We start from the raw sequence: 26,063 nt of genomic DNA on the forward strand, positions 1-26,063 counted from the left end.
TTTTATAATCGACAGCTTTTGCATTTTTTTTTTACAACTTTAAGAGACTTCGTTAGAGAAAACCTTGTATAAAGTAGGGGATTTTGACAATCTATACTTATAAATGAAAACATTGCCATTCAGGATGATAAAATTTACATAATTGTGAACATTTTTATCATCATTCTCAAAATAACAAATAATTTCTTTCATATTCAGTGTTATCATTAGATTAATTTTGACTGAAAAAGCAGAAAAACAATCTTTTCAAAATTATTGTACACTAAACAAACAGATGACATTAAGACTCCTCACGACTGTTACAAGAAGAAAATTATTTTCCAATATCCATAAAGTTAGAGAACAACATGTTGGTTGGATATATTTTGTGTAAAATCTTCCGGTGAGACTAGACTAAATTGGTTTTTTTTTTTTTTTTTTTTTTCGTTCGTCCAAAACCGGAAGTTTTGATGTTGTTGTTGTTGTTGTTGTTGTTTTATTAATGCTTGAACAGATAATATAAAAATAACAAAGCCAAGGGATCACTTACAAATCCATAAAATAATGACCAATAATTTAAATTAAACATTGATGACAAACACAAACATATACGCATTAAAAGTAAATAAACATTGATACAAAGAAAAAAACATCAGAATTTACATTAAATTACAATGTTATCACAAAGAAATTGAAACAAAAACATATAAGGAAAGCATCTGCATACACAGGCTTTCTTTAAATAACTCATTATAATAATTCAGGAATCTTGCATTTTTTTATTTTTTTTTATCAGGTGAAGAGATTTTAGAAGTGATTTTATTTCAATTTTAAAAAAGGGATAAGAAGGGGAACTATTTGAAATTTTTTGTTTGTGAATGAAAAACTTACCATATAAAATTAAAAAGTAAAAAATATGTTCCAAAGTTTTATTTTTAGAATTATTATAATTAAAAATAATATCTTTTAGACTAGACTAAATTGTTTCTGATGTTTTACCTCAAGTTCCACGTCGGCTTTTATTATGAAAAAACACATTGGGTTGTGGGTGGGCGGAGTTTCGGGCGTCACGCCACTGCACCGCCGCCGCCGCCGCTCACGCGCAGCACTGCGGATACTGTGAGGCGACTCGGGTGGTGAATTTCGGTCCGTTTCAGAGCCGTGCTGCGGTCGTCATGGCTCTCTACCACTATGTCACCCAAGAGCAACTCTCAGGTTTTGATAAATATAAGGTGAGGTCCTTCTTATTGTGCACAATGTTTAGGACTTTTAGGGTGTCGCCTAGCCGAGCCGTGCTGGTAATGCTATCATGAAGCATGAGGTCTACCGGTGTGTGCCACTCTCTAGAAAGGACAACGGCAGCTTATTGTCAGCTTTAAAGAGAAATAATACATTTTCCCCTCGAATTTGTGGGATGAGCTGATACACCATTTAGTTGCTACTACATCCAACTCGAAGATTAGCATCATTAATTCACTGGTTTGCCACAGAGACTTGAAACCACCAGTGAAAGTAGATCTTCAGTTCTAAACATTATGCGATTGTGTTGTTTTACCAGCTAAACACAAACACGGTGTGCAAGTTTGTTTTACTTGATCTACATGCTTTCTGTTGTCGGTTTTTTATTGTAAATTGGGTTGAATTGTAAAGGGATGGGCTCCTGGTTCCGCCTCTATCAAGGATCTATGGTTAGGACATCATTTGCATGTGAGTCACACGTTCCCCGTGCTTTCACTTTAATTGTTCGTTGTGTTCATTTAATATTCAGGTGTTACAGTATATAGTAGTGTAGTGTCAGAGTCGTCTGATATAATTTACAGAAGAAGAGCCACCTGAAATGATTGAGATGCAAAGCTCTTTGTTTATCCAATTATTAACCCCTTGGCTTGCATAAACAGTATCTGTGTCTTGTTCATGATTATTATAATTTATATAACTATCTATCTATGTACACACACACTTAATCTATAATTGTTAATCAGTTTGCAGTAGCTTTAAAAGCATATGTAACCCTGGACCACAAAATCAGTCATAAGGGTTATTTTTTAAAACTGAGATTCATACATCATAAATAAGTATTTCTATTGATGTATGGTTTGTTAGAATAGGAGAATATCAAAAAATCAATCATTTTGACCCATGCAATGTATTTTTGGCTATTGCTACAAATATACCTGTGCTACTTAAGAATGTTTTTTTGTGGTCCAGGGTCACATTTTAAGTGATGCTTTTATTCAGCAAGAAGGCATTAAAATGATCAAACGAGACACTAAATATACATGTTGTAAAAGATTTCTCTTAAATAAAGGCTGTTCTTTTGAACCATTGTTCATAAAACAATCCTGAAAAACTGCATCATGGTTTCCACAAAAATATTAGGCAGTGCAACCGTTTTCAACAATGATAATAATAAGAAATGTTTCTTGAGCACCAAATCAGCATATTAAAATGATTTCTGAAGTATCATGTGACACTGAAGACTGGAGTAATGATGCTAAAAATCCAGGTTTACAATCACAGGTATAAATTACATATTAAAATATATTAAATTTGTGAAACACTTATTTAAATTCTAATGATATTTATATTACAGTTTTACTGTAGCTTCAATCAATAAAATATGCTGCCAATAATGTCATTATGTTCCACTGTGTGTTCAACAGGAACCAACAAGAACATGCTTATTTAATGTATTTTTTGTATAATTGGCTTAAAATTAACAAAGGAAAATCAACAAACATTGCCCAAAATGAAAACAAAATATTTCAAACAACTAGTAACAGTATTTTTTGTATTTCTTTCATATTTTCATCTATTTTTTAGTAATGATATTTCACAATGTGTGTTATATTTTTATTAAATTATAATTAATAATTAAATCTCTCTTTCTCTATTGGTATTGGTTGCAAAACTTTAATATTAGGTACACTACCAGTCATAAATATTACCAATATTTAAAACAGTTGATAAATGCCATTCTTCTGAACTTTTTATACATCAAAGAAACCTGAAAAGATTCTACTCTGCTGTTTTCAACATAATAATAATAATAATAATAATAATAATAAATGTTTTTTTGAGCAGCAAATCAGAAAATTAGAATGATGGCTGAATGGTAATTTGACTTGAGTAACAATGCTGAAAAATTAAGCTTTGAAATTACAGGAATAAATTACATCTTAAAATCTAATTCAAAATATATTTCAAAATTATTTTGAATAGTACAAATATTTCAACATTTTGCTGTACTTTGGATAAAAAAAAAATGCACTCTTGGTGAACAGAAGAAAAATCATACTGTACTGTGGTAGTGTATCTCTAAAGAGGATAGTTTGGTTAACTGGGTGTGGAAGTGTAGGGGTCGAGAGGTTGAATTCCTGGGTGTGACGAAGAGTTTAGCTCTTTTCTGAGTGGCTATTTAACAGAACTTGTGAATGAAAGTGGCTCTGACCCTGTGTGCCTCCTGGTGTAATGTCCTGTTGCCCTGATAAGCTGTGTTTATTTACTACCAGTGTTTTGGGCTGTTAGGTGCACAGGCTGCTGAGTTGGTATGTGCTATTCTTGTTCTGCATGTTTGCACATATTTGTAGGGGGCGATTGAACATGCATGACTGCCCCCTCATAACTACCGCAATTTGAATATCTTATCTCTTCTTCTAACTGAAACTGTAAAAAAGTTTAAAATAAGTGAATTTTATTGTAGCATGTTTGTGTGTGTTTTATTTTGTGATTTTTGTATACATTAATTTGCCAGCTTTTAATTGTACTAAGCTATTTAACCCGAGCTTACTGGACTGTTTAAAAATAATGTACATTTTAGAAAGCACAGTTTTCAGGGGTTCAAGAGAGTTTGATTCAGGCCTTCCCAGATCCAGATGTTTTCAAGGCTTCCATAGCCGCCCTGTCCCTAAGCTTCAAGTGTGAGCTCACACAGTGAATACATGCTGGGAAGCATGAACAGTGACCTTCACCGCTGAATCATACCACTTATTATTGTGTGCTTTAGCGAAGAGTTTCACATTTAATAATTAGACATTAGTACATTCAGGCCATTCTAATTTGTCTCTAGGTTTGTACTTCAGAGTTTATTTTCCAGTTGTACCTGCAGTGTGGGCAGAAAGTAATTAGAGATTTAGTGATATTATGTAGCTTCCATTTTAATCATCTCATTTGAAGTTTGCAGAAACATTCTGTTGGTAGCACCTTTCGACATTCACACTTCTGGGCCTGAGTGTTAATGGGTTTTCTTACTCTGCATATTTTGTCATCTCTTTTTTTGCAGTACAGTGCGGTTGACTCCAACCCCCTCTCTATCTACGTCATGCACCCCTTCTGGAACTCAGTGGTGAAGGTGAGAGCGTTCAGAGTCACGGCTGTCATTTTGAATGTTACTAAAAATACACTAGGGACATTCAGTGTCGCATATAACATAATAATCTAATAATTATAGATTCATTTGTTTTGTATTATTTCATTGTACTATTTATTAACTCAGCATTCATTTAAGACTGACATTAAGACAAGCAAATGCAAAGGTCCCTTTCATGACAAACAAAAGTATTTATTTTATAATATTTTAAATGATATATTATATTAGTTATGCAGTTTTATCAAATTGTGATATTTTCCTATTTACAGTTATTGTTTTGTTTATTTATTTATATTGTACAATACCAGTCAAAAGTTTGGGATCAGTAAGATTTTTTAAATGTTTTTTAAAGAAGTCTCTTCTGTTTACCAAGACTGCTTTTGTTTGATCCAAAGCACAGCAAAGACAGTACATTTTTAAAACATTTGTACTATTTAAAAGAACTGTTTCCTATTTGAATATATTTAAAATTTATTCCTGTGATTTCAAAGCTGAATCTTTAGCATCATTACTCCAGTCACATGATCCTTCAGAAAGTATTCTAATATTTTGATTTGCAGCTCAAAAATGTATTATTATTATTATGTTGAAAACAACTGAGTACAATTTTTTTAGGTTTCTTTGATGAATAGAAAGTTCAGAAGAACAGCATTTATCTGAGATATAAATATTTTGTAACATCATAAATGTTTTTATTGTCACCTTTGATCAGTTTAAAGCATCATTGCTAAATAAAATGATTGATTTCTAGAATTTCTTTCCCCAAAAAATAAATAAATGACACGGACTCCAACCTTTTGAATGGTTTAGTGTTTAATGTTACCAAAGCTTTTTGTTTCAGATAAATTGTGATCTTTGTATCTTTCTATTCATTAAAGAATCCTGAAAAAATGTACTCAACTGTTTTAAATATTATTATTAATAATAATAATAATAAATGTTTCTTGAACAGCAAATCAGCATATTAAAATAATTTCTGAAGGATCATGTGACACTGCAGACTTGAGTAATGATGCTGAAAATTCAGCTTTGAAATCACAAGAATAAATTACATTTTCAAAATATATTCATAAAGCAGTTATTTTAAATAGTAAAAATATTTAACTATATTACTTTTGCTGTATTTTGGATCAATTAAATTTAAGCTTGGTGAGCAGAAGAGACTTCTTTTTAAAACATAAATCTTTAAAATATAATCTTATTAAAATAAACTATTATTAAATTGTGTTTATTGCATGTTATTTTGTTATAAAGATATGTTTATGTCGATTTGTTTCTTTCAGTCTTCATAGAAATATTTTTAATCCATGAAAAGAATAACATTAAGCTGCATTTTGCTTTCATTGAGTTGCATATATGCAACATTAATGAATGTTCCGTCTGGATCTGATTACCTGCGAGAGAGATCAGACCATTTGCAGCTTGCTAATTTCTCCCTTTCTCGCTGTCTCTCAGATCTTGCCCACATGGCTTGCCCCAAACCTCATCACATTTACAGGGTTCATGTTCCTGGTTCTCACCTTCACCTTGCTGTCCTTTTTTGACTTTGACTTTTATGCCTCAGGTGAGCTCAATAAACTGTGTGGGTATGGTTGTTATGGTTTTGATGCATTAGTGTGAGGGTATTGTGGGGAATGCTCTCTTTCTGAAAGCTTAGGGACCTTAAAACATTTGTTTTGATTACAACCAATTGGTGATTATGTGATGATGCACTGATAAGAAGAGAGGCTGTATAAGTATGTTATCTTTTTTATATGACAAGGATCAAGGTCTCACTTCCAGCTCATCATTCTCTCAATTATCAACTAGCCATCTGTTAATACACAGCCACACCTGTACACATTGCCAGCTCTCTCACACATCCATAACACACTGTGCATTTAGTGTTGTGGAGTGAATAACTTAAAGAAGCGACACTACAAACAAGTTCTGCTTTCAAAAAAAGTGTTGTTTTTCCTAGTAACAAATCTGTTTCCATTAAGTAGTAATGAAGACAAAACCTTTAGTAAAATCACTGATATGTTGCATTGAAAAGTTAAAATCATTCTTCATAAATTAACTAAAAAAAGGAGTTATTTTCTTGGGTATATTTATCAATTTATTTAGTTTAATGCTGCAGTTTACTATTTTTGGACTTATATTTAAGTTATATAAATTGTTGCATATATATTTAATAAAATAAGTGCAATATATCAATGATTAATTTATTTGTCTAACTAATAGTATTTTTTCAGGTTGAATGCTGAATGATTGTACCTGTTTATGAATGACATTGATTATTTGGTGGGTGTTGTTTTATGGCACAGGGGAAGGCCATTTACATGTGCCAAGTTGGGTGTGGATATCTGCTGGTTTATTCAACTTTCTGGCCTATACCTTAGGTAAGTGTGTCTTTTTGTTTTTTTAAACCGTACTAATGTTAACTGACCGATCTTCTGTGAGATAGTGGCTAATGTTACTGAATGCTTCTGCAAAGTGTGCTTTAAGTGTGTTTAAAATATTGTTCAAGTTGTCATTCAGACAAGTCTCATTAACACAGCAAATGCTCACTTTACTGAAAAAAGCTAAATAGTAACTAATTAAAAATAGTGACGTTCGATCTTTAAATGTACAAACGCTGGGCGTTTCAGTAATATTTTCTGATTAATATTAGCAACAGGGTGTGTTGGGCTTCATTTATACCAGAACCAAATCATATTTTTAGTCCCACCTGTGTACATCTATAACCTACTGATTTGTGCCCTATATATTAATAAGTCACTAGATGAGCACTTTGACCCAGATGGACATCAGACCGTAATACAGCCACAAGACACATTTGCATATGAAAATATGACCATGCAGAAAATTTGCAGAGGCTTGTTCTAAAAGGGATAGTTCACCCAAAAATGAAAATTACCCTGTGGTTTACTCACCCTCAAGCCATCCTAGGTGTATATGACTTTCTTCTTTCAGATGAATATGACTTTCTTCTTTCAGATGAGTTATATTAAAAAATGTCCGGGCTCTTCCAAGCTTTATAATGGCAGTAAATGGGGTGAATTGATGCGTTTATGTTTAGAAAAATATCTGTATTTACAACTTTATACACCATAATCTCTAGCTTCCGCTAACTGTCGTACATGCGTTCATGAGAGAGTGGTGTTCCAGCAGATGATGAAGGATATGGCTGGACATGTAATCAAAAAGTAATTGAAACCAAAATTCAGAACCTCTTAACTGACGTAAATTTTCAGTGTCGTTTTTTTTTTATTTTTTTTTTTTATACTGTTAATAATGTCCCTTTAAAAACATACAATGTAGTGTAAGCACAGAGGAGAGAGCAAAACAAAACCGTCATGAATTAGAAGTATAAAACAAGGATTTGTGAAGAAAACTGTCTGAGGATTTTGATATAAGCCAAGAGGATATTTTTTCTTTGCTGTAAACTAAATTTTCTTGCAAGACTATAGTGTTGCACAATACTAAATACTAAAATAGTATCGCGATGCCCTGCTTTAAAAAATGGTGCAATTCTGCATTTTACTAGTACCGGTACTTTAGCATTTTAATAAGAGCTGTATTTAGGGTCCTATGATGGTAAAGCGAAAAACGTGGATGGAATTGCAGGATCCAGTCCAAAACAGAATTTTGTGTATAACACGGAATATTACAGATTTTGCCTGTTGAAATATGAAACAGCCAGCAATGTTGATCATCTTTTGCAGAGGGTGGTGCTTATCTACCTATTACATCATACATAGGAACAATCCAAAAGCTGTATTTGGCAGACTGCCTTCAATAAAATCTGTTTTTAGACTAATGACAAAGTTTTGAGTTCTGAAACTTAGAGGATGTTTACAGTACAATGACCTTGTATGTCATAAGATCAAGGGAATTTTGGTTTCTCAGTTCATCACCCCTTTAAATATAACTCAGAATGTATTCATCTGAAAGAAGAAAGTCCTATACACCTAGGATGGCTTGAGGATGAGTAAATCATGGGGTAATTTTCATTTTTGGGTGAACTATACCTTTAACACTATATTTTAGTAAGAGAAGAGCTGTGAATATTATGCCCAGGATCCAGAGAACCTCTGAAACATTATGTGTATGTGGTAGCAAGGTTAGAAACAAATTTGTGTGGTACTGTGTGGATGTTTACATACAGTGATACTTGAAAGTTTTGTGAAGGGCAAATCCAGCGTTATGGATGTGACATATAAATGCTTAGAGAATGTATGTGTTACCAATATACCACACCATCTATGTATATTGTATCAGCAAGGGTTTATTAAAGTCTAAACATCAGAAAAATAGCAGTCTATGCATGCGTTTTCTATGTTAAAAGACTACATATTTTGTAGGATTTCTGCAAATTACAATGCACAAACCAGTTGAAATAATACCCAACAAATAGACGCAATGGGTCTTCACAGAACATAATTGTTACTTTATTTTAATTTTGATGTGTCTTTATGAGGAATATGTAATGTTAATAAAATAAAATAGCACTTACCAGACTATGGAAAATCATGCAAATAAAAAAATGCTTTAAAAACTTTTAAGAGAGACCTCATATGGGTATTTGAACCACCAAATGTTGACATAAGTGATACCAGTATAGTACAAGCTTTGTAAAACCTTAATTTTTTCATGATAAGGTTGAAATTTGCATGGAATTACCCTGAACCCTTTAGAATTTTTTATATTACTGCATAATATGACCCAAAACATCATCAAACATCCTGAATGTAGACAAAGAGAACCCAATCAAACAAGTGAGAAAAAATATTTTGTCAGTTTATTTATTGAGAAAAGTGATTCAGTGTTACATACATATCTCTGCATTGCAAAAGTATGCAAATCTTTGCTTTCAGTATCTGGTGTGACCCCCTTTTGCTGCAGTATCTAAAGGTAAAGTTTATTGTAAATGCTGACCAGTCCTACACAATATGTAGGAGTTTTAGCCTATTCCTTAGTGCAGAACCACTTAAAATTTGTGATGTTGGTGGGTTTCCTCCTATGAACTGCTTGCTTAGGTCCTTACACAACATTTTAATTGGATTAAGGTCTGGACTCAGCTAGGGCTGGACAATAATTCGATATCAATATATATCGAGATTTTTTTCAATAACGGTGATACTATATTTAAACCCATTTCCGATATTTTGATATACATTTGCATATATATATATATATATATATATATATATATATATAATAATTTATACATTAGCATTTGTCACTGAACGATGTTCAGTGTTCAGCCGTCAGAAAGAGCAGAACAGAATTGCGTGATGACGTACAGCACAGACACGCTGCCAGCGCTCAGCAGTAGTTGGTTACAGAGTATGTGAACGGAGCGCGGAGTGGAGCGGTGTAATTGTGAATGGAGGGAGGAGCGGATTTTCTGAAAAGTCGGAGCGTCGTGGTTTTCACTCGCTCCAAGAGCGCTCCATCACGAGTACAATTCATGCCAACGGTCCGTAATATGTTAAACATATATAGCTAGCTTGATAGAGATGGATCACTCAAATCAGAAATAATGTGAAGGCTATGATGACGGCAATAGACATGAGCGGTAAATTATAGTTCACAAGGAATTAGTTTGTTCCTTCTAGATACTGAATATTTTCAGGTGAAAGCATGATTTAAACAGGTACAACACTTATTCACACGCAATCGCTCTGTCAATAATGCATTAAAACAAATGTAATGGTATCCGATTTCGAATGAGCAGAAATCTGTAAGAAATGCAGCGATCCATAGGTAAAATAACTGACTGAAAATGTTTTTTTATTTCATTACAAACTTTGCACTGCAAAAAGCAGCAATTATACTCTTTTAATGCTGACAATGTTATTAGCTTGTTCTGTGGTAGGAACAAAGTTTGCACACTAGGTGTTTCAAACTCTCCTGTTATTTTATTTTAGTATTTTTTTATTTTAATATATGTTATGAACAGGACTGTTATATTTCAAACATTATTTCTGATTTTTTTTTGATGCGGAGCGAGGGGGGAGCGGTGTTTTTGATATCAGTGAGCGAGGAGTGGAGCGTGAGCGGGAAATTGTGAACCCGGAGTGGAGCTGGAGCGGAGCGATTATTAAATGCACTGAGCGCAGAGGGGAAATTGTTGCTGCTCCACTCCGCTCACATACTCTGGTTGGTTAAGCTCTGTCGCAGAAAGTTTTAGCTACAAAATGAGTACCCCTGACCGCAATACAGATGTGGATGAACAAGCTTCCACAAGTAAGAAGGCAGACGAAATAGTTGATAAGAGAAGAAAGTGGTGTGGAAGTGGTTCGGCTTTTTAAGTTCGGATAAACTCTGCCATTGGTAAGTTATACAAAGTTCATGCAAATGCTCGCCATAATATCAGCGCTGGCCGCTTCAAATAGATTTTCAAAAAGGCTTTGACTTCCTTAAACATGAGCACTGCACGTTTCACAGTCAAAATGTGGCGCTGTTTTGTTTTTTTTGTTGTTTTTTAAATGAATCTGTCTAAAAAGGAAACTAACTGTATTCAGAAAAGTTTGTCATTTTCATTTAATTTGTACTAATTCCTTATAAAGTAATTCATGACCACTGTGTTACTTTGTGTCTAAATTAGGGGTGGGCATAGATTAATTTTTTTAATCTAGATTAATCTAGATTAAATCTTGGAATTAATCTAGATTAATCTAGATTAAAATGGCTAATTTGAATTCTGCTGAAGGCATTCAGAATATGTGTGCTACTGTTGTGAACTTTTCTCAGAGACCAGGAGACGTTTTGGATATCTTGAAGCAGAAGTTTCTCTTTATTGAGATCCTAGCTGTTCGTTCGCTGCAGTCATCAAAAGTCGTCTGACTAATGTCAGATACAATACAGTTTAAATATATTTCCAGGGGGAGGATTACATAGAGGTGGAGTCAATCTAAACAAAGCATGCAAATGCAGTACAGGAATCAGCCCGTTACCAGAGTTCCCCAGCCCTGATCTCATTATCATAACAGTGTCATTCATAGGCATAGGTGCTAATCCAATCAGTCTGACAGTATTGCCCATACCTTCACATTATCATAGAGACAAAGGCATCGCTGTAGCTTGAGAACAAAAGGTTAATGTCTCAGACACCTGGGCTGCCTGATTTGATCTTCTTAGAATGTCATCATCTGTACCTTTAGAAGCTAAATAGAATATACTTCACTTTAGATTTTCCTGTGAAGCTATGTCAGAACATATGATCAACATTTCTTAAATTTGTAATCCTACACTACCCAAATAATGACTTAAAGTCTTTGAGAATGGATCATAAAGCTCATAAAGCTGTTCTATGATAATTTGTTGATGAAAATAAATTATGTTCAATTAGATGTACTTGTGTTTACTAACTAACTAACAATGAAATTATTTTTTCTACCTATTAGATTGTGTTTTTTTGACGTCAACACCTACCCAGCCCATTACATGTTACACCGTACTTTTATTTTGACAGGTTGCCGTGAAGTTTCTGTGTCATACAGTATGATATGATGCTAGTTTTCTCAAATGAAACGGTAAAAGTGACACTCACAGCAGTTTGGGAGATTGAGTTTATCTGTTCATGTAAGATGAAACTGCCAAAAATTACCGGGAGCGTCACGTGTGTTTCAGTATGCGTGTAGTAAAAGCTCGTCTCCGCAATGCATACATACAGCTAGGCAAACGGAACATATCGGATTCATCTTAAAACGGTCTTTTTGCATTTCAGTTTTCACATACACTAGTCCATATCGCGATTTGAATTAAGTGACTGACCAACATTCGATTTATGAATCCAAAAAACGACGAATTTACGTGGCATTTCGCGCTATAGTAGATTCGGTTTTTATGAATGGAGGACGACGCGACCCCGTCTGTGTTTTGGCGGAGGAGACGTAAACGCGCGAACATATTCTATAGTCTTTGGTATACATCCGCGTTAAACTATCAAGGTGAAAGTCATCATAGCTTGCGTAGTTTAGACCCAGCTCCCAACCCAAATTTGAGAATAGATTAACGGCGATATTTTTTTTATCGCGCGATAAGAGTTTCACGTTAACGCAGCACGTTAACGCCGATAACGGCCCACCACTAGTCTAAATGTTACCAGGAAAATGCGGGAAACAGCACCTCCTTCTGGAAGAGGATTAACTCTTTATTAGGGCCCGAGCCCAGGATGGGCGAAGGCCCTATTGTTCTCCTAAGGATTCTTATTAGGGCCCGAGCCCAAAAGGGCGAGGGCCCTATTGTTCTTCTAAGGAATCTTGGGCACTTATGGGGGCCTTAACATGGTCAAAAACTCTTGAAAATTTGCACGCATGTTGGAATCTGCCGTCATGCGGACGCCACAGAGGCTGGGACCCGGGCGTGGTACAGGGCCTCTACAGCGCCCCCTGGAACACAGTTTTAAAACTTGATGTACTGCGCACACATACTTGCACGTATTGATATGAAACTTGGTACACATATAGATCTCACTGAGCCAAACAACTTTTGTACTCTATGTCATGGGCTCCACCCAACAGGAAGTGAGATATTTAGGGCTGTTTAAAAAGTGCATGCTCTGGAATTTGATATACTCCTCCCAGGATTTCCATGGGATTGTCACCAAACTCGGTCAGCATGATCTCAAGACATTGGGGATGCAAAATTATGAGGGGATTTTGATATCTCGAATTGTTTGGCCGTGGCAAGGCGACAAATTTATGGCAAGAAATGAGAAACAGAAAGTGTCTAATAACTGTTGCACACATTACCTGATTCTGATGAAACTTCACCAGTTTGTTCGTTGTATGATGCCGATTACATAAACGTGACTATTATGAGTCAAAGTTATAGCGCCACCAACTGGCAGCAGGAAGTGTGTCATTTTCAAAATGCTTTGAAATCAGCCTCTTAATTTTACTCGATTTTCTTTAAACTTCATCAAAATAATGTCAAAACACGGCCGATGAGAATATGTAAAGGGGTTGATGATAAATCAAATGCTGTTGCCATGGCAACGTGTCAAACTTCAAAATTAGGTTCCTGTCTTTTCGAGGCAGATAACATGCTTAGAATTTCATGAAACTCAACACACACATCAATAATAATGATAGTTAGACACTGGCAAAAGGCCATAAATGGGTGTGGAGCAGGCACTCTAAAGCGCCATCTTTTGACAAAAGTTGGGGGGTTAGTTTTTCCTACAGTCACCAAACTCTGCACATATATTGTTCTCATCAATCTGGACAACTTTCTAAATTAAACTCATTAGCTAAGACCAACAGGAAGCCGGCTATTTTGATTTGAATGTGGATTTTTGGAAAAATCAGGCTGTAAACAAATTCATACTACTCCTAAGAACAAGCTGTTCACACCAAACTTTTTTAACATGAAGAGAAGATTCTGAAGATGCTAAATTGCGAGCGGATTTGGGATATCTTGAACGGTGTTGACGTGGTGATTTTTTAAAGATATAGTAAAAAAGATGAGCGTAATTTTTTTATATCTTTAAAGTGCAGCATCCAAAATCTTTAAAACTTTTTTCACACAGAGATCTAATCATTCTGAGCAAGTGCTGTTAATATCAATTTTATACAAGCTTCTATGAATTAAAGAAAATTAAAAAAAGAATTCAGAAACCTGCTGTCACTCTGCCTGACTGTCTCTGAGTCACTACAGAGTGACTGAAGAGTGACTGAAGGGGGGAGGGGTGAAAGGGAGAGAGGGAGAGAGAGTGAAACTGTTTTGCAATAGACCATCTTTGAAGAAGAAATGCACACATATGTAGTGTAATCGACTTGATCTTTGAGAGTCTGATATTTTGAGAAAATATAAAGGGACACTAAGTCTTTCATTCTTTGTATATTGCAGTTGTTGTTTTTTTTATTCATTTTTTACTGAACTGTACCATGAACTTGTCCTATGCAGTCAGATAGCAAAAGATTAAGAAAAATACAACTTTTTAGCATGAGCGATTTATCTTCATTGATAGACATTTACTTTCATAGTGTTATTTATTGAATATAAAATTTAAATTAACAATTTCAAGACAAACTTTGACAACAAAACAAACTTTGCTGTTATCTGTTCAAAACATCTGAAAATTTTACCATTTTAAGATGAGTTATATATATATCGCCCCATTACAATACTCAACTTGATTTTTAAAGATATTTTGAAAGAATGAAGCGTTTATAGAGCACTTTGTGTATTGCTGTACACCCACATGAACTGTGTTCATGTTCATGTTAATTCACAGTACATAAACTAATGTAAAAAGATACTAATTTACCTTTACAATATATGAATACTTTTTTTAGGTTAATGTTAATTAACAATAATAAATGCTATTTAATTATTGTTCATGTTAACTAATATAGTTAATATTAACAAATGAAACTGGATGGCAAAATTTTATATATTGTATGTGTCTGTGTGTTGATTTTAAAGTTTAACCCTTTCAATTCTGTAAACTTTAAATCCAAGCTGGCAGAGGGTTACTGTGAATGCATGTGCCAACTGGACACCGTTTTCCTAATTGATTCTTAGTTATGTAGCGCTTAAGAGTGATGTCTTATAACAGGAGTCACCAGCAAAGCAATATCCACACACAAATTGTACAGATAGGTAACGATGACATTTAAGCAGAAATGGTGGACGTAATGCAAGCAATAATAACATTGTTATCATCATGAATTACATGTTCTTATCATCATCATCAGAATATAGGGAAGATGTTGCATATTCGTTCACAGTTGGCATTATCTGAAGTCCTTGCAGGGGGTTAGGTTTATAGCAAACTCCTAGAGATTTAATGATATCAACATTATATTTGGTCAGTCTGATCTAGAGGCCTTAGAGATGTTAAATTGCGAAGATCTTGAGTTTTCGTTAAAGGGCGTGTCCGTGGCGGCCTGACAAAGTTTGTTGTTTCGCCATGGACATAGAAGTTGTTATAACTCAGCCATAAAATGTCCGATCTGCCTCAAACTTCACAGGTTTGTTAAGAGTTCTGGCCTGAAGACACCTAAAGGCCAATATTCAGATATTATCATAGCACCACCTGTTGGCAGCAGGATATATCATCCACATGTCAATAATCAGTTATAGGCATAGTGCCACCAGCTGGCAGCAGGAAATTTGGCACATTTAATTGACTGACATATTTCTCCTATTTTTTCTGTATTAAAAACATACTGCCCACCGTTAGCTGTTTTCCTAAAGCCACTGGTCGGCGGTGAGTCGGGTGCGAGGGCCCTTTCATCACTGCTTTCAGCTTTAATTATTTTTGTTTCTTTATCCTGGCTGAAGCAGTTTGTTTGTTGTTTCAATTTATATGAGCAGGGATGGAAATTAGCACCCGCCACCAGCCAAATGCGGGTGATTTTGTGTTGTGGCGGGTAAACTTGCTTCACCCACCAGCCACCGTGGCGGGTAAATAAAAATAACATACTTCAACCGGACGGCGTGAGGCGGTAACGCACCTTAACGTTGGTTGCGAACTGCCGTTAAAATACACGAAGAAGAAGAAGACGGCGGACACTTTTAGCGGAGGCACACCTTCAAAAAAATGTGGTGATTCATCACAGGCGTTAAGAGGTCTTTTAAAATATCTTTACAATCTGCTTTCGAAGAAATATATTGTATTTCGTGCTACAGCGCATATTCTGTCAGATGCAATTCATGGCGCGTCTTTCTCAATATACTGTACAACGCAGCATTCATTCACTGATTGAAAGATTCAATGACTGAATCTCCACCCGTCGAAACTAGCTTTCTGTTGCTGGGAACCTTCCTCTGAAAAAGAGCTTGCCGTTGTTGACGCTTCAATTTTTCCCCATCTGTCTTTGCGGGTGCCGCTCTGTTGCCGGCTGCCGGGTATCGACCAATCGGTGATGGTAAATGATACCTCGTGCCAAACCCAGACCAATCACTGTTCCATTCACGCCCCCCTCCCCTTCCCTTCTCTGTGTTGTGTGCCTTGTGTGTGATGAAGGTGCAACTGGCAAATGTAACGCAAGTAACTAGCTCGGGAAAACTGTAATAATATTACCATTTTCAGACGAGTAATGCCTTACACTACTAGTTACTGAAAACTTACTTTGTAACGTGTTACACCCAACACTGTTCATGACCCACGTTCTCTTGAGACTCTGTTCTTAAACAGATGTCCTGATGTTTTCCTTTAGAATTTGCTGGTATAATTCAGAATTCATTGTTCCATCAGTGATGGCAGGCTGTCCTGGCCAAGATGCAGCAAAACAGGCCCAAGCCATGATACTACCATCACCATGTTTCACAGATGGGATAAGATTCTTACGATGGAATGCAGTGTGTTCTTTTCTCCAAACATAATAGCTCATCATTTAAACCAATAAGTTCTATTTGGCTTCCTCCATCCATTAAACCTTTCTCCAAAAGTCCTCTGGCTTGTTCACATGATCTTTAGCAAGCAAATTTTTTTTTTTTTTTGGAGAACGGTGGCTTTCTTCTTGCAACTGCCATGCACACTGTTGGTTGCTCAGTGTTCTCCTGATGGTGTGCTCATGAACATGAGCCAATGTGAGAAAGGCCTTTAGTTGCTTAGCAGTTACCCTGGGAACTTTTGCAACCTCGTAGACTATTACACGTTTTGCTTTGGAATGATCTTCTTTGGTCGACCATTTCTCGGGAAGGTAACAGTGGTCTTGAATTTCCTCCATTTGTACACAATCTGTGTGACTGTGCATTTGTAGAATCTAAACTCTTTAGAGATGGTTTTGTAACCTTTCCTAGCATGATGAGCAACATCAACTCTTTTTTTTCCCCCTCAGTAATCTCCTTTGTTTGTGACATTATCGGACTATGATAGGTCCCTGTTCTTTAAATAAAACCGGTCATGTACTGACATTTGATAGTCGTTGCACTGACTGAAAACACATCTGCACAGATGGACTCTAATTTCACCTTTAAATAAACTGTTAATCCAAGAGAGTCACATAGTTTTGCAGCACAGATATGTAACACTGGATAATTTTTCTCAATAAATAAATGACAAAGAAAATATTTTCTCTTGTTTGAGTGGGTTCTCTTTGTCTACTTTCAGAACTTTTATGAGTAATCTGATGATGCTTTGGGTCATAGTTATGCAGAAATATAGAAAATTCTAAAGCACTGTATATGACTTTTTAAAATATATTTTGCTGTGTATACGTGCAGATGGTGTGGATGGCAAACAGGCTCGGAGAACAAACTCCAGCACGCCGCTGGGTGAGCTATTTGACCACGGCCTGGACAGCTGGGCCTGTGTGTTCTTCGTCGCCACAGTGTACTCTGTCTTCGGACGGGGTGAGACAGGTGTCGGCGTGGTGACGCTGTATTATCTGTTATGGGTCGTCCTGTTTTCCTTCATACTGTCTCACTGGGAAAAGTACAACACTGGGATTTTGTTCCTGCCCTGGGGCTACGACATCAGTCAAGTGGTAATTTATTCAAATATATACATGTGATGTTTTGTAACATTAAAGGGATAGTTCACCCTAAAGTGGAAATTTTGTCATTAATTACTCTCTCTCATTTGGTTTCAAACCAGCAAGACCTTTGTTCATCTTTGGAACACAAATTAAGGTATTTAATTATGCGTTGTGGGTCTCTTGATAATAGCAGCAGACTGTCCTGGTAGAGAAGAAATCGGTGAATAAAGTCGTTATTTAGATTCTTTATTTTTTTGTGCACACCAAGTATTCTAGTAGCTTCATAAAATTATGGTTGAAGCACTGATGTCACATGGACTATTTTAAAGTTCTTACTACATTTCTGAGCCTTGACTGTGGTTGACTTTGCTGTCTATGCAGGGTCAGAAAGCACTCAGTTTTCATCAAAAATATCTTTATTTGTGTTTCAAAGATGAATGAAGGTCTTATGGCTTTGAAACTACATGAGAGTGAGTAATTAATGACAGAATTATCCTTTTTAAGTGAACTGTCCCTTTAAGTATTAGAATTTGAATTAATGTCTTTTTTTCTATTTCTATACCAGACGATCTCTTTCGTGTACATAGTAACAGCAGTGGTTGGTGTGGAAACATGGTACAAACCTGTTATTTGGAGTCTTCATTACAGAGATTTCTTCACTGTTATGATTGTTGGTGAGTGAATTCTGCCCTGTCGATGGCTCCTCTTGTAGTTAACACTTCAAATTCTGCATTTTCAGTCGCTCTTAGGCCAAACTTGCAAATTGAAAGATTAATCTAATTTCCTCATTCGTTTCTTTTACAGGTTGTTTATTTGTTGTAACATTGCCAATGAGCCTCTACAATGTCTTTAAGTAAGTTTCATTCTAGGCCTCTTGTGCATTGGACTACATAAAATGCCTTATACTTTGTATCTTACTTACGTTCTGTTAAATAATGTATGCTTTGGAACAGAATAATTGTTCTCACTCTTTCTCTGTGTTATTATTTTAGGGCGTATCGTAATAACACCCTGAAGCACAGTTCGGTGTATGAGGCCTTGTTGCCGTTTTTCTCTCCCGTCCTCTTGTTTGTGCTGTCTACGCTGTGGATCAGTCTCTCTCCTTCAAACATCATCGAAGATCAACCCAGAATCTTTTATCTTATGGTGGGAACAGCCTTCTCCAATGTTACTGTGAGTGTACTCAGTCCTCTAGCTCTCTGCTGTAGATAAACAAGTTGTGCAGCCGTGACAATGGATGTCTTTCAGTTCCATTTGAAACATCTTGTCAGATGTCTGCTCCTGACGTGTTCTTTCTCTCTCCCCCTCTCTCTCTCAGTGCAAGCTCATTGTATGCCAGATGAGTAATACTCGATGCAAGCCACTGAGTTTGCTGTTGTTGCCGATGACCGTTGTGGTGCTGCTAGTGATATCTGGGACTTTGCAGAATAATGAAATTACCGTCCTCTACATATGGACCGCCATAGTCCTCCTCACTCACATACACTATGGAGTATCAGTTGTGAGTAAAGATTACTTATTAGTTGTTTAGTCATGACAAATTTTTTTTTAAATTTAACTTACAGAAATTCTTTATTATAGCAAAATTTTAATATATAATTGTTACAATTATTATAATTTGTAATTTTGTACATCATATAATTGTATTATATTATAATAATTTGTCAGTTATAGATATTATAATTACTGCAATATTTTTAAAATTACTTGTTTTTGTAATTATGTATATATAATATATGTATATACACTGGCGATCAAAATTAGAGAACAATTTATAAACAATTGAACAATTCTGAAATAATGTCATCTTCACTGCTCAACAGTTGGAGTTTTTGTCCCGTCTATACCATGCTACCAGAACACCTTTTCCACAAAATAACTAAGGCATTTCAACAAAAAACATTATTTTGCAGAAAACACACTGATCAAAATTAGAGAACAACAATGACTGTAGCGTGGAAAAAGATTACAACAGTCAGCAATTAGTAGGAAGTGTACAGGCCTCTGCTCTGAATGACTTCAGCACATCTGCGGCCACAGGACAGCACTAGTCTCTCACACTGCTCTGGTGTGATTTTGGTCCACTCTTCTTCCAGTCTTCTCCACAGTTCGGTGACTGTAGTTGGTTTCTTTGCCATAACTTTGTCGCCAAGGATTTTCCAGAGGTTCTCTATTGGGTTGAGATCAGGACTCTGGGCAGGCCATGTCATTATTTCAATGTTTTCAATTTCAAGGAACTGTTTTACCCGTTTTGCTGTGTGACATGGAGCATTGTTCTGCATGAGCACTGCGGGCTGATTGGGTGATGACCGCAGGGAAGGAACCATATGTTGTTGAAGAAGGTTCTGATAAACATTTGCATTCACTCTGCCATGTAGCTGTATAAGAGGCCCAACTCCTGCTGCAGAAAACATGCCCCAAACCATGACACTTCCTCCTCCACTTTTCACTGACTTCTTTACACACTTTGGGTTCAGTCTTTCTCCAGTTTGTCGCCGAACATAATATTTCCCATCGGACCCAAATAAATTAAACTTGCTTTCATCACTGAAGTAAACTTTGGACCAGTTCTCCTCTGTCCATACAACATGCTCCTCAGCAAAGCTTAGTCTAGCCTTTTGATTCTTTCTGTTATGAGAGGTTTGGCCACTGCAGAGTGGGCTTTCAGTCCAAATGCTCTTAAACGTCGAGACGCTGTATGACGAGACAGATCCTTACCCTGTTCAGCGCTGATCTGGTGAGCAATTCCAGATGCAGTGTGGAAACGATTGCCCATTGAGATCCTCCGCAGTATCCTGTCCTCTCTTGTATTTGTCTTCCGTGGACGACCAGCCTTCTTGGGGGACTTGAATGAGTTTGTGATGTTGTAAAGATTCAATATTCTTGAAATCACAGATTTGGACAACCTGCTGCCGGGGGCTTTCAGTCACTTTAGAACGGCCCACCATCTTGCAGAGTCAGTGAAACTGGAAGTTAGGCTGCCAGTTAAATAGGGGTTGACAGGTAATCAAGGAAATTAGCACCAGGTGCCAGATTAACACCAATAACTGGGAGGTATCTGAAAGTGTTCTCTAATTTTGATCGCCAGTGTAATTCATTTATAATAACTTAGTAATCATTAGTTATTATATTAACTGCTGCAAGATCAGTAGTATGAAATAAATAATAAAATGGCTATTTTTTATATTATAAATAAGTAATTGTGTGTATTTTTGTATTGTAATTATTATTGTATTATACATATTTTCGTGTGTGTGTGTGTATGTATATATATATATATATATATATATATATATATATATATATATATATATATATATATATATATATATATATGCACACACACACATACATTTGCGTAATTACAATAATCAGCTCAACTAATTTAATACATATGTTTTAAAACTATTTAATATTATTTCAATATTATAACTAATAAAAATTAATAATATGTGACCCTGGACCACAAAACCAGTCTTAAGTCGCTGGGGTATGTTTGTAGCAATAGCCAAAAATACATTGCATGGGTCAAAATTATTGATTATTGATTTTTCTTTTATGCCAAAAATCATTAGGAAATTAAGTAAAGATCATGTTCCATGAAGATTTTTTTAAAATTCCTACTGTAAATGTATCAAAATGTAATTTTTGATTAGTAATATGCATTGTTAAGAACCTAATTTGGACAACTTTAAAGGTGATTTTCTCAGGATTTTGATTTTTTTGCACCCTCAGATTCCAGATTTTCAAATAGATGTATCTCGGCCAAATATTGTCCTATCCTAACAAACCATACATCAATAGAAAGCTTATTTACTGAGCTTTCATATTATATATACATCTCAGTTTTGTAAAATTTAACCATATGACTGGTTTTGTGGTCCAGGGTCACATATGCTTATAATAGTGTATATATATTCGTATAATATATATTAAAAATAATTTACAATTAGCATTAGTAATTATTCATATAAATTATTGTTATAGAAATATAATCACTTCAATATATTTATATGAAATAAAATTGCTATATATTAAATTGTTATAATATAAAAATAATTATATATGATCTGATTTATTGCATGGTGTGTGTAAACAGCATTAATATGATATAAAATGGCTATATATTAAATTATTTTTATGCGTGTGTGTGTGTGTGTGTGTGTGTGTGTGTGTGTGTGTGTGTGTGTGTGTGTGTGTGTGTATATTAAATTAGTTGAGTTAATTATTGTTTTATATATATATATATATATATATATATATATATAACAATAATTAACTCAACTAATTTAATACATAAGCTCAATAATCATTATAATTATTGCTTCAATATTATAATCAATAAATGCTTATAATAGTGTGTATGTATATATTTATGTGTGTGTATATTTTTTTTAACACATATATATGAATGTGTGTTTTTAATATATATTAAAAATATTATATTAGTAATTATATTCATATTAGAAATTATAGAAAAGTAAAACTACTATATATTCAATTACTTGTTATAGCTATTATAAAAATATATAATCAAACTTATATATTTAATTATAACAAATAAAATGTATAATATATAAAATACGTAATTTTTAATTTATTGTAATTATATTATAATTTATAACATGACTATAATTTGTAATTATTAATTATATGTTTTGTGTGTGTATAAAAAAATTATATATATATATATATATATATATATATATATAATCATTAGTAATTATTTTTATATTGTAAATTATTTATAGAATTTATTATTAGGACAACTTAAATTTTATTTGTTGTATTTACAATAATCTACTAATTTAATATAATTTATAATATTATAGTAACTAATAAAAATCATTTATAAATGATAATAGTAAATGATTAACAACTCATTAAAATTTGTTAAACATTATGATATAATATATGTGACCCTGGACCACAAAACCAGTCATAAGGTTAAATTTGACAAAACTGAGATTTATACATCACATGAAATCTCAATAAATAAGCTTTCTATTGATGTATGGTTTGTTAGGATAGGACAATATTTAACTGAGATACATCTATTTGAAATCAGAAATCTGAGGATGCAAAAAAATCAAAAAGACTGAGAAAATCACATTTAAAGTTGTCCAAATTAGGTTCTTAACAATGCATATTACAAATCAAAAATTACATTTTGATATGTTTACAGTAGGAATTTTACAAAAAATCTTCATGGAACATGAACTTTACTCAATTTCTTAATGATTTTTGGCATAAAAGAAAAATCAAAAATTTTGACCCATACAATGTATTTTTGGCTATTTCTACAAATATACCCCAGCGACTTAAGACTGGTTTTGTGGTCCAGGGTCACATATAGTAAATATAATGTCATTTTTTTTAATAGCTAATGTTTTTTTTATTCTTTCTCCTTGTGCAGGTGCACCAGCTGAGTGATCATTTTAACATATACGCATTCTCACTAAAGAAACCTAATTCGGACTGACAGGACGAGGAGAAAATCGGCCTGAAGGCTGCTGAGGTTTAAGCCATCTCAGCATGCTCTTCAGCTAGCCGACTCTCACCAATCACCAAGGAGACACAGCTAACACCAGGAAACCAAATTGTACTGACCAAATGCGCCGCCTTATTTTGAGGATGCTGCTCAATCAACAAATGAATGAAGCTACACCACAGAGCCCACTGATCCCTGAGGCAGAGCTGTGCCATGGGGCACACCGAGCCCCGAGGCAGAGCTGCACCACAGGGCCCACTGTGCCCAGAGGTGGAGCTGCGCCACAGGACTTTTTAGGCTCGGACACACAGTTACAACCATGGGACTCGATAGCTCAGAAAAAAAAAAAAAACGGACCCGCTGAGCCCAGGACCTACAGTGCCTCGACTTGCAGCTGTGTAACAGGGCCCATTCCTACTAGAAAGCTGTATTGTGTTGCTCGCTCCGAGCTGAGACTGTTTGGTCGCCTGGTATCCGTGAAGCTGGGGATTTTGCTTGTTTCCTAAGGAAATGTGCTTTTCAGCTGAGATACTAGCAGCCGTGAACGGTTAATCTCACGCTCTAAAATGAGTCACACGCAAACCACGTGATGATGAACACACACATAGGATGTGATGAATGTCTATTCGATTTTACATTTAATTTTGGCCTCAATTGCTCAATTTGGGGGAAGGATTTATTTTTGTTTTTAAATAAGAGGCATTAATTATGTTTCTATAATGGACAGTAAAAGCAGACTGTGAAAACAGTCTAATTTGCAGTTAATATGAAATTTATTTATATGTATGAGGGAACAGGGATGTTAGATGCTTATTTAAATCTATGGTGCTTTTGATGATCTCTACAACTATACAAAATTGTAATAATCACGAGACAAATTTAAACAACCACAACTAGTCTATAACACACAGCTCAAGCCACAACGTCATCTGGCCGATTGAATTTGTATAACTACTGCATCTGGGATATTTGTTTTTGTTTCCTTTTTACATTGGTGATGGTGTGTCTGCGTGCCGATTTTCTGTTTCTTCCAGTTTACTTTTTGTTTGCTTCACTAGTCAGCTTTTATTGAGTTTATTTGTGCTTAAATGAAGAGTGCGCTTCAAACCCTGACCAGGAGAGGGTGCACTCGGAGTGAGCGAGTCAAACCTCGCTCCGTTCTATAAACACGATAAAAGCACTAGTCTGTGTGCCACCAATGTGTCTGTTAAACCTGCAAACTGCAGGTGTCATGGCCTGCAACAAGCTCATTCCAGCATTTAGTCTGTTTTCTTTGTTTCATTTACGTATCTTATTTTGTGTTTGGTGGACTGAGGGCTTCTATACTGGTAATAGGATTTTTTTTAAACGTTCACTGATTGTCTAAAGTGTGTGTGTTGAATGTATGTGTAAATATATGGATGAGTGAGTGTGTATGTATGCGCATATGTACTGTATGTATATATCTCTGTATGTGTTTTACACTCACTCTGGAAACCTCATGCCTCCACATGTTCTAATGAGAGATGATTGATTGCTGTTGAAACATGTACAGCTTATTCATGTTATAACATTGTATTGTTGTTCATCTTGCTTTTATTATTTTATCTTAACAATGAAATGCATATTTCTTATCCTCCAAATACCTTCCATTTCACATGAATGGAGAAATAACACTTTTGCAGTATATTGTTTGCTAAAGAACATGTGATGATACTCAGTCCTGCACAATTTACATTAGAAAGGTTTGAGCCAGCAGATGGCACTTTTCCTTTCTATGCAGTAGAACAGTTTATATATTTTTTTTTTGCAAAGAGTCTGATGTTTGAAGTCAAATTTACTACTCAAACGGCACATTTCAAGTTATCAGTGCACATAATATCGGAGGTGGCTTCTTGACATTTTGTTTTGTGTTATCATAACTAAACGTCCCTCTTAAATATGAGTTTTAGTTGCAGGAGGACTCATCATGTGCTGTTTATCTGCATTTGTGTCATGCTTTGGAGAACAAGCAAATGTAACTTTTTTAATCTAAAATGGGTTAAAACACTCAAACCTCTGCATATTGTAAAACAAAATCCAGCCATGTTGTAACATTATCTTACTGTGCTGCCCCATTAAATGTAAGTGTATCCACAGTATCATTTTGTCCTATTGCAGATTTTGACACCCTAGTCTCATGACAGGCAGGATTTCACTCAAAGGCACACTACGTCATCTGTTTTTCAGGTATTGAATAGTGCACCACCAATGTTTATTTTGTGGAATTAACACATATTGTGGAAGATAATAACATGGTATCGGCATTGCACATTTTGGTAGTTAATGCACATATTTTTCTGAATATAAAAGTTGTATCCCATTTTAAGAGAACCCAATGGACATCGTGTCTTTTTGATTCATTGAGAAGTTCCCTAACTTTATTAATTTTTGTCAGCCAAATCTCTTAAGACTTAAAATATTTATTTGAATTATCTCCTAAGAAGTGATTATTTCAATAATCTAACAATTTCACATTTCCTCACGTTGGTTAATGACATGCAAGTAAACAGATAAAACATATAATCATTAAGCAATTCTTTTAGTTTGAAAATTATTTAAATATAGGGCTGCACATCTTTTTTGTAATATTGCCAGTTGAACTGAAGTATTATTACTTTTTGCCCAAATTTAACAATATTTAATATTTATTTTAAAACAGTAATGTATTTCTGTCTTCATGTTTTAGAACAAGTTTACAATATTGTAAATAAAATACAATGTGATACTATTATAGTGATTTTACACATTTGTATGTTTTAAATTATTCTTTTAAACATTC

General features: G+C 34.8%; 1 protein-coding gene across 2 annotated transcripts; it reads left to right on the plus strand.

Moving 5' to 3' along the window:
* Positions 1-1,068: 1,068 nt before the first annotated feature.
* selenoi (selenoprotein I) lies at positions 1,069-26,063 on the plus strand. 2 transcript variants are annotated; one of them, XM_073822947.1, is made up of 10 exons: positions 1,069-1,211; positions 4,262-4,330; positions 5,804-5,912; positions 6,655-6,729; positions 17,519-17,781; positions 18,338-18,446; positions 18,577-18,625; positions 18,765-18,945; positions 19,091-19,273; positions 23,189-26,063. In XM_073822947.1, exons 1-10 carry the CDS (start codon positions 1,155-1,157, stop codon positions 23,294-23,296), a joined length of 1,203 nt encoding a protein of 400 aa, XP_073679048.1. In that variant the 5' UTR covers positions 1,069-1,154; the 3' UTR covers positions 23,297-26,063. The 2 variants fall into 2 exon arrangements, with proteins under 2 accessions (XP_073679048.1, XP_073679049.1); XM_073822948.1 differs by having other exon boundaries at positions 23,189-23,254.

This window comes from Garra rufa, chromosome 18 (assembly GCF_049309525.1).
Source record: "Garra rufa chromosome 18, GarRuf1.0, whole genome shotgun sequence".
Lineage (NCBI taxonomy): Eukaryota > Metazoa > Chordata > Actinopteri > Cypriniformes > Cyprinidae > Garra > Garra rufa.

Coding starts and splice junctions, on each gene's coding strand:
- selenoi (XM_073822948.1), top strand. CDS start 1,155: ATGGCTCTCTACCACTATGTCACCCAAGAGCAACTCTCAGGTTTTGAT. Junction 5,913..6,654: donor CTTTGACTTTTATGCCTCAG/GTGAGCTCAATA, acceptor TTTATGGCACAG/GGGAAGGCCATTTACATGTG. Junction 17,782..18,337: donor GCTACGACATCAGTCAAGTG/GTAATTTATTCA, acceptor TTTCTATACCAG/ACGATCTCTTTCGTGTACAT.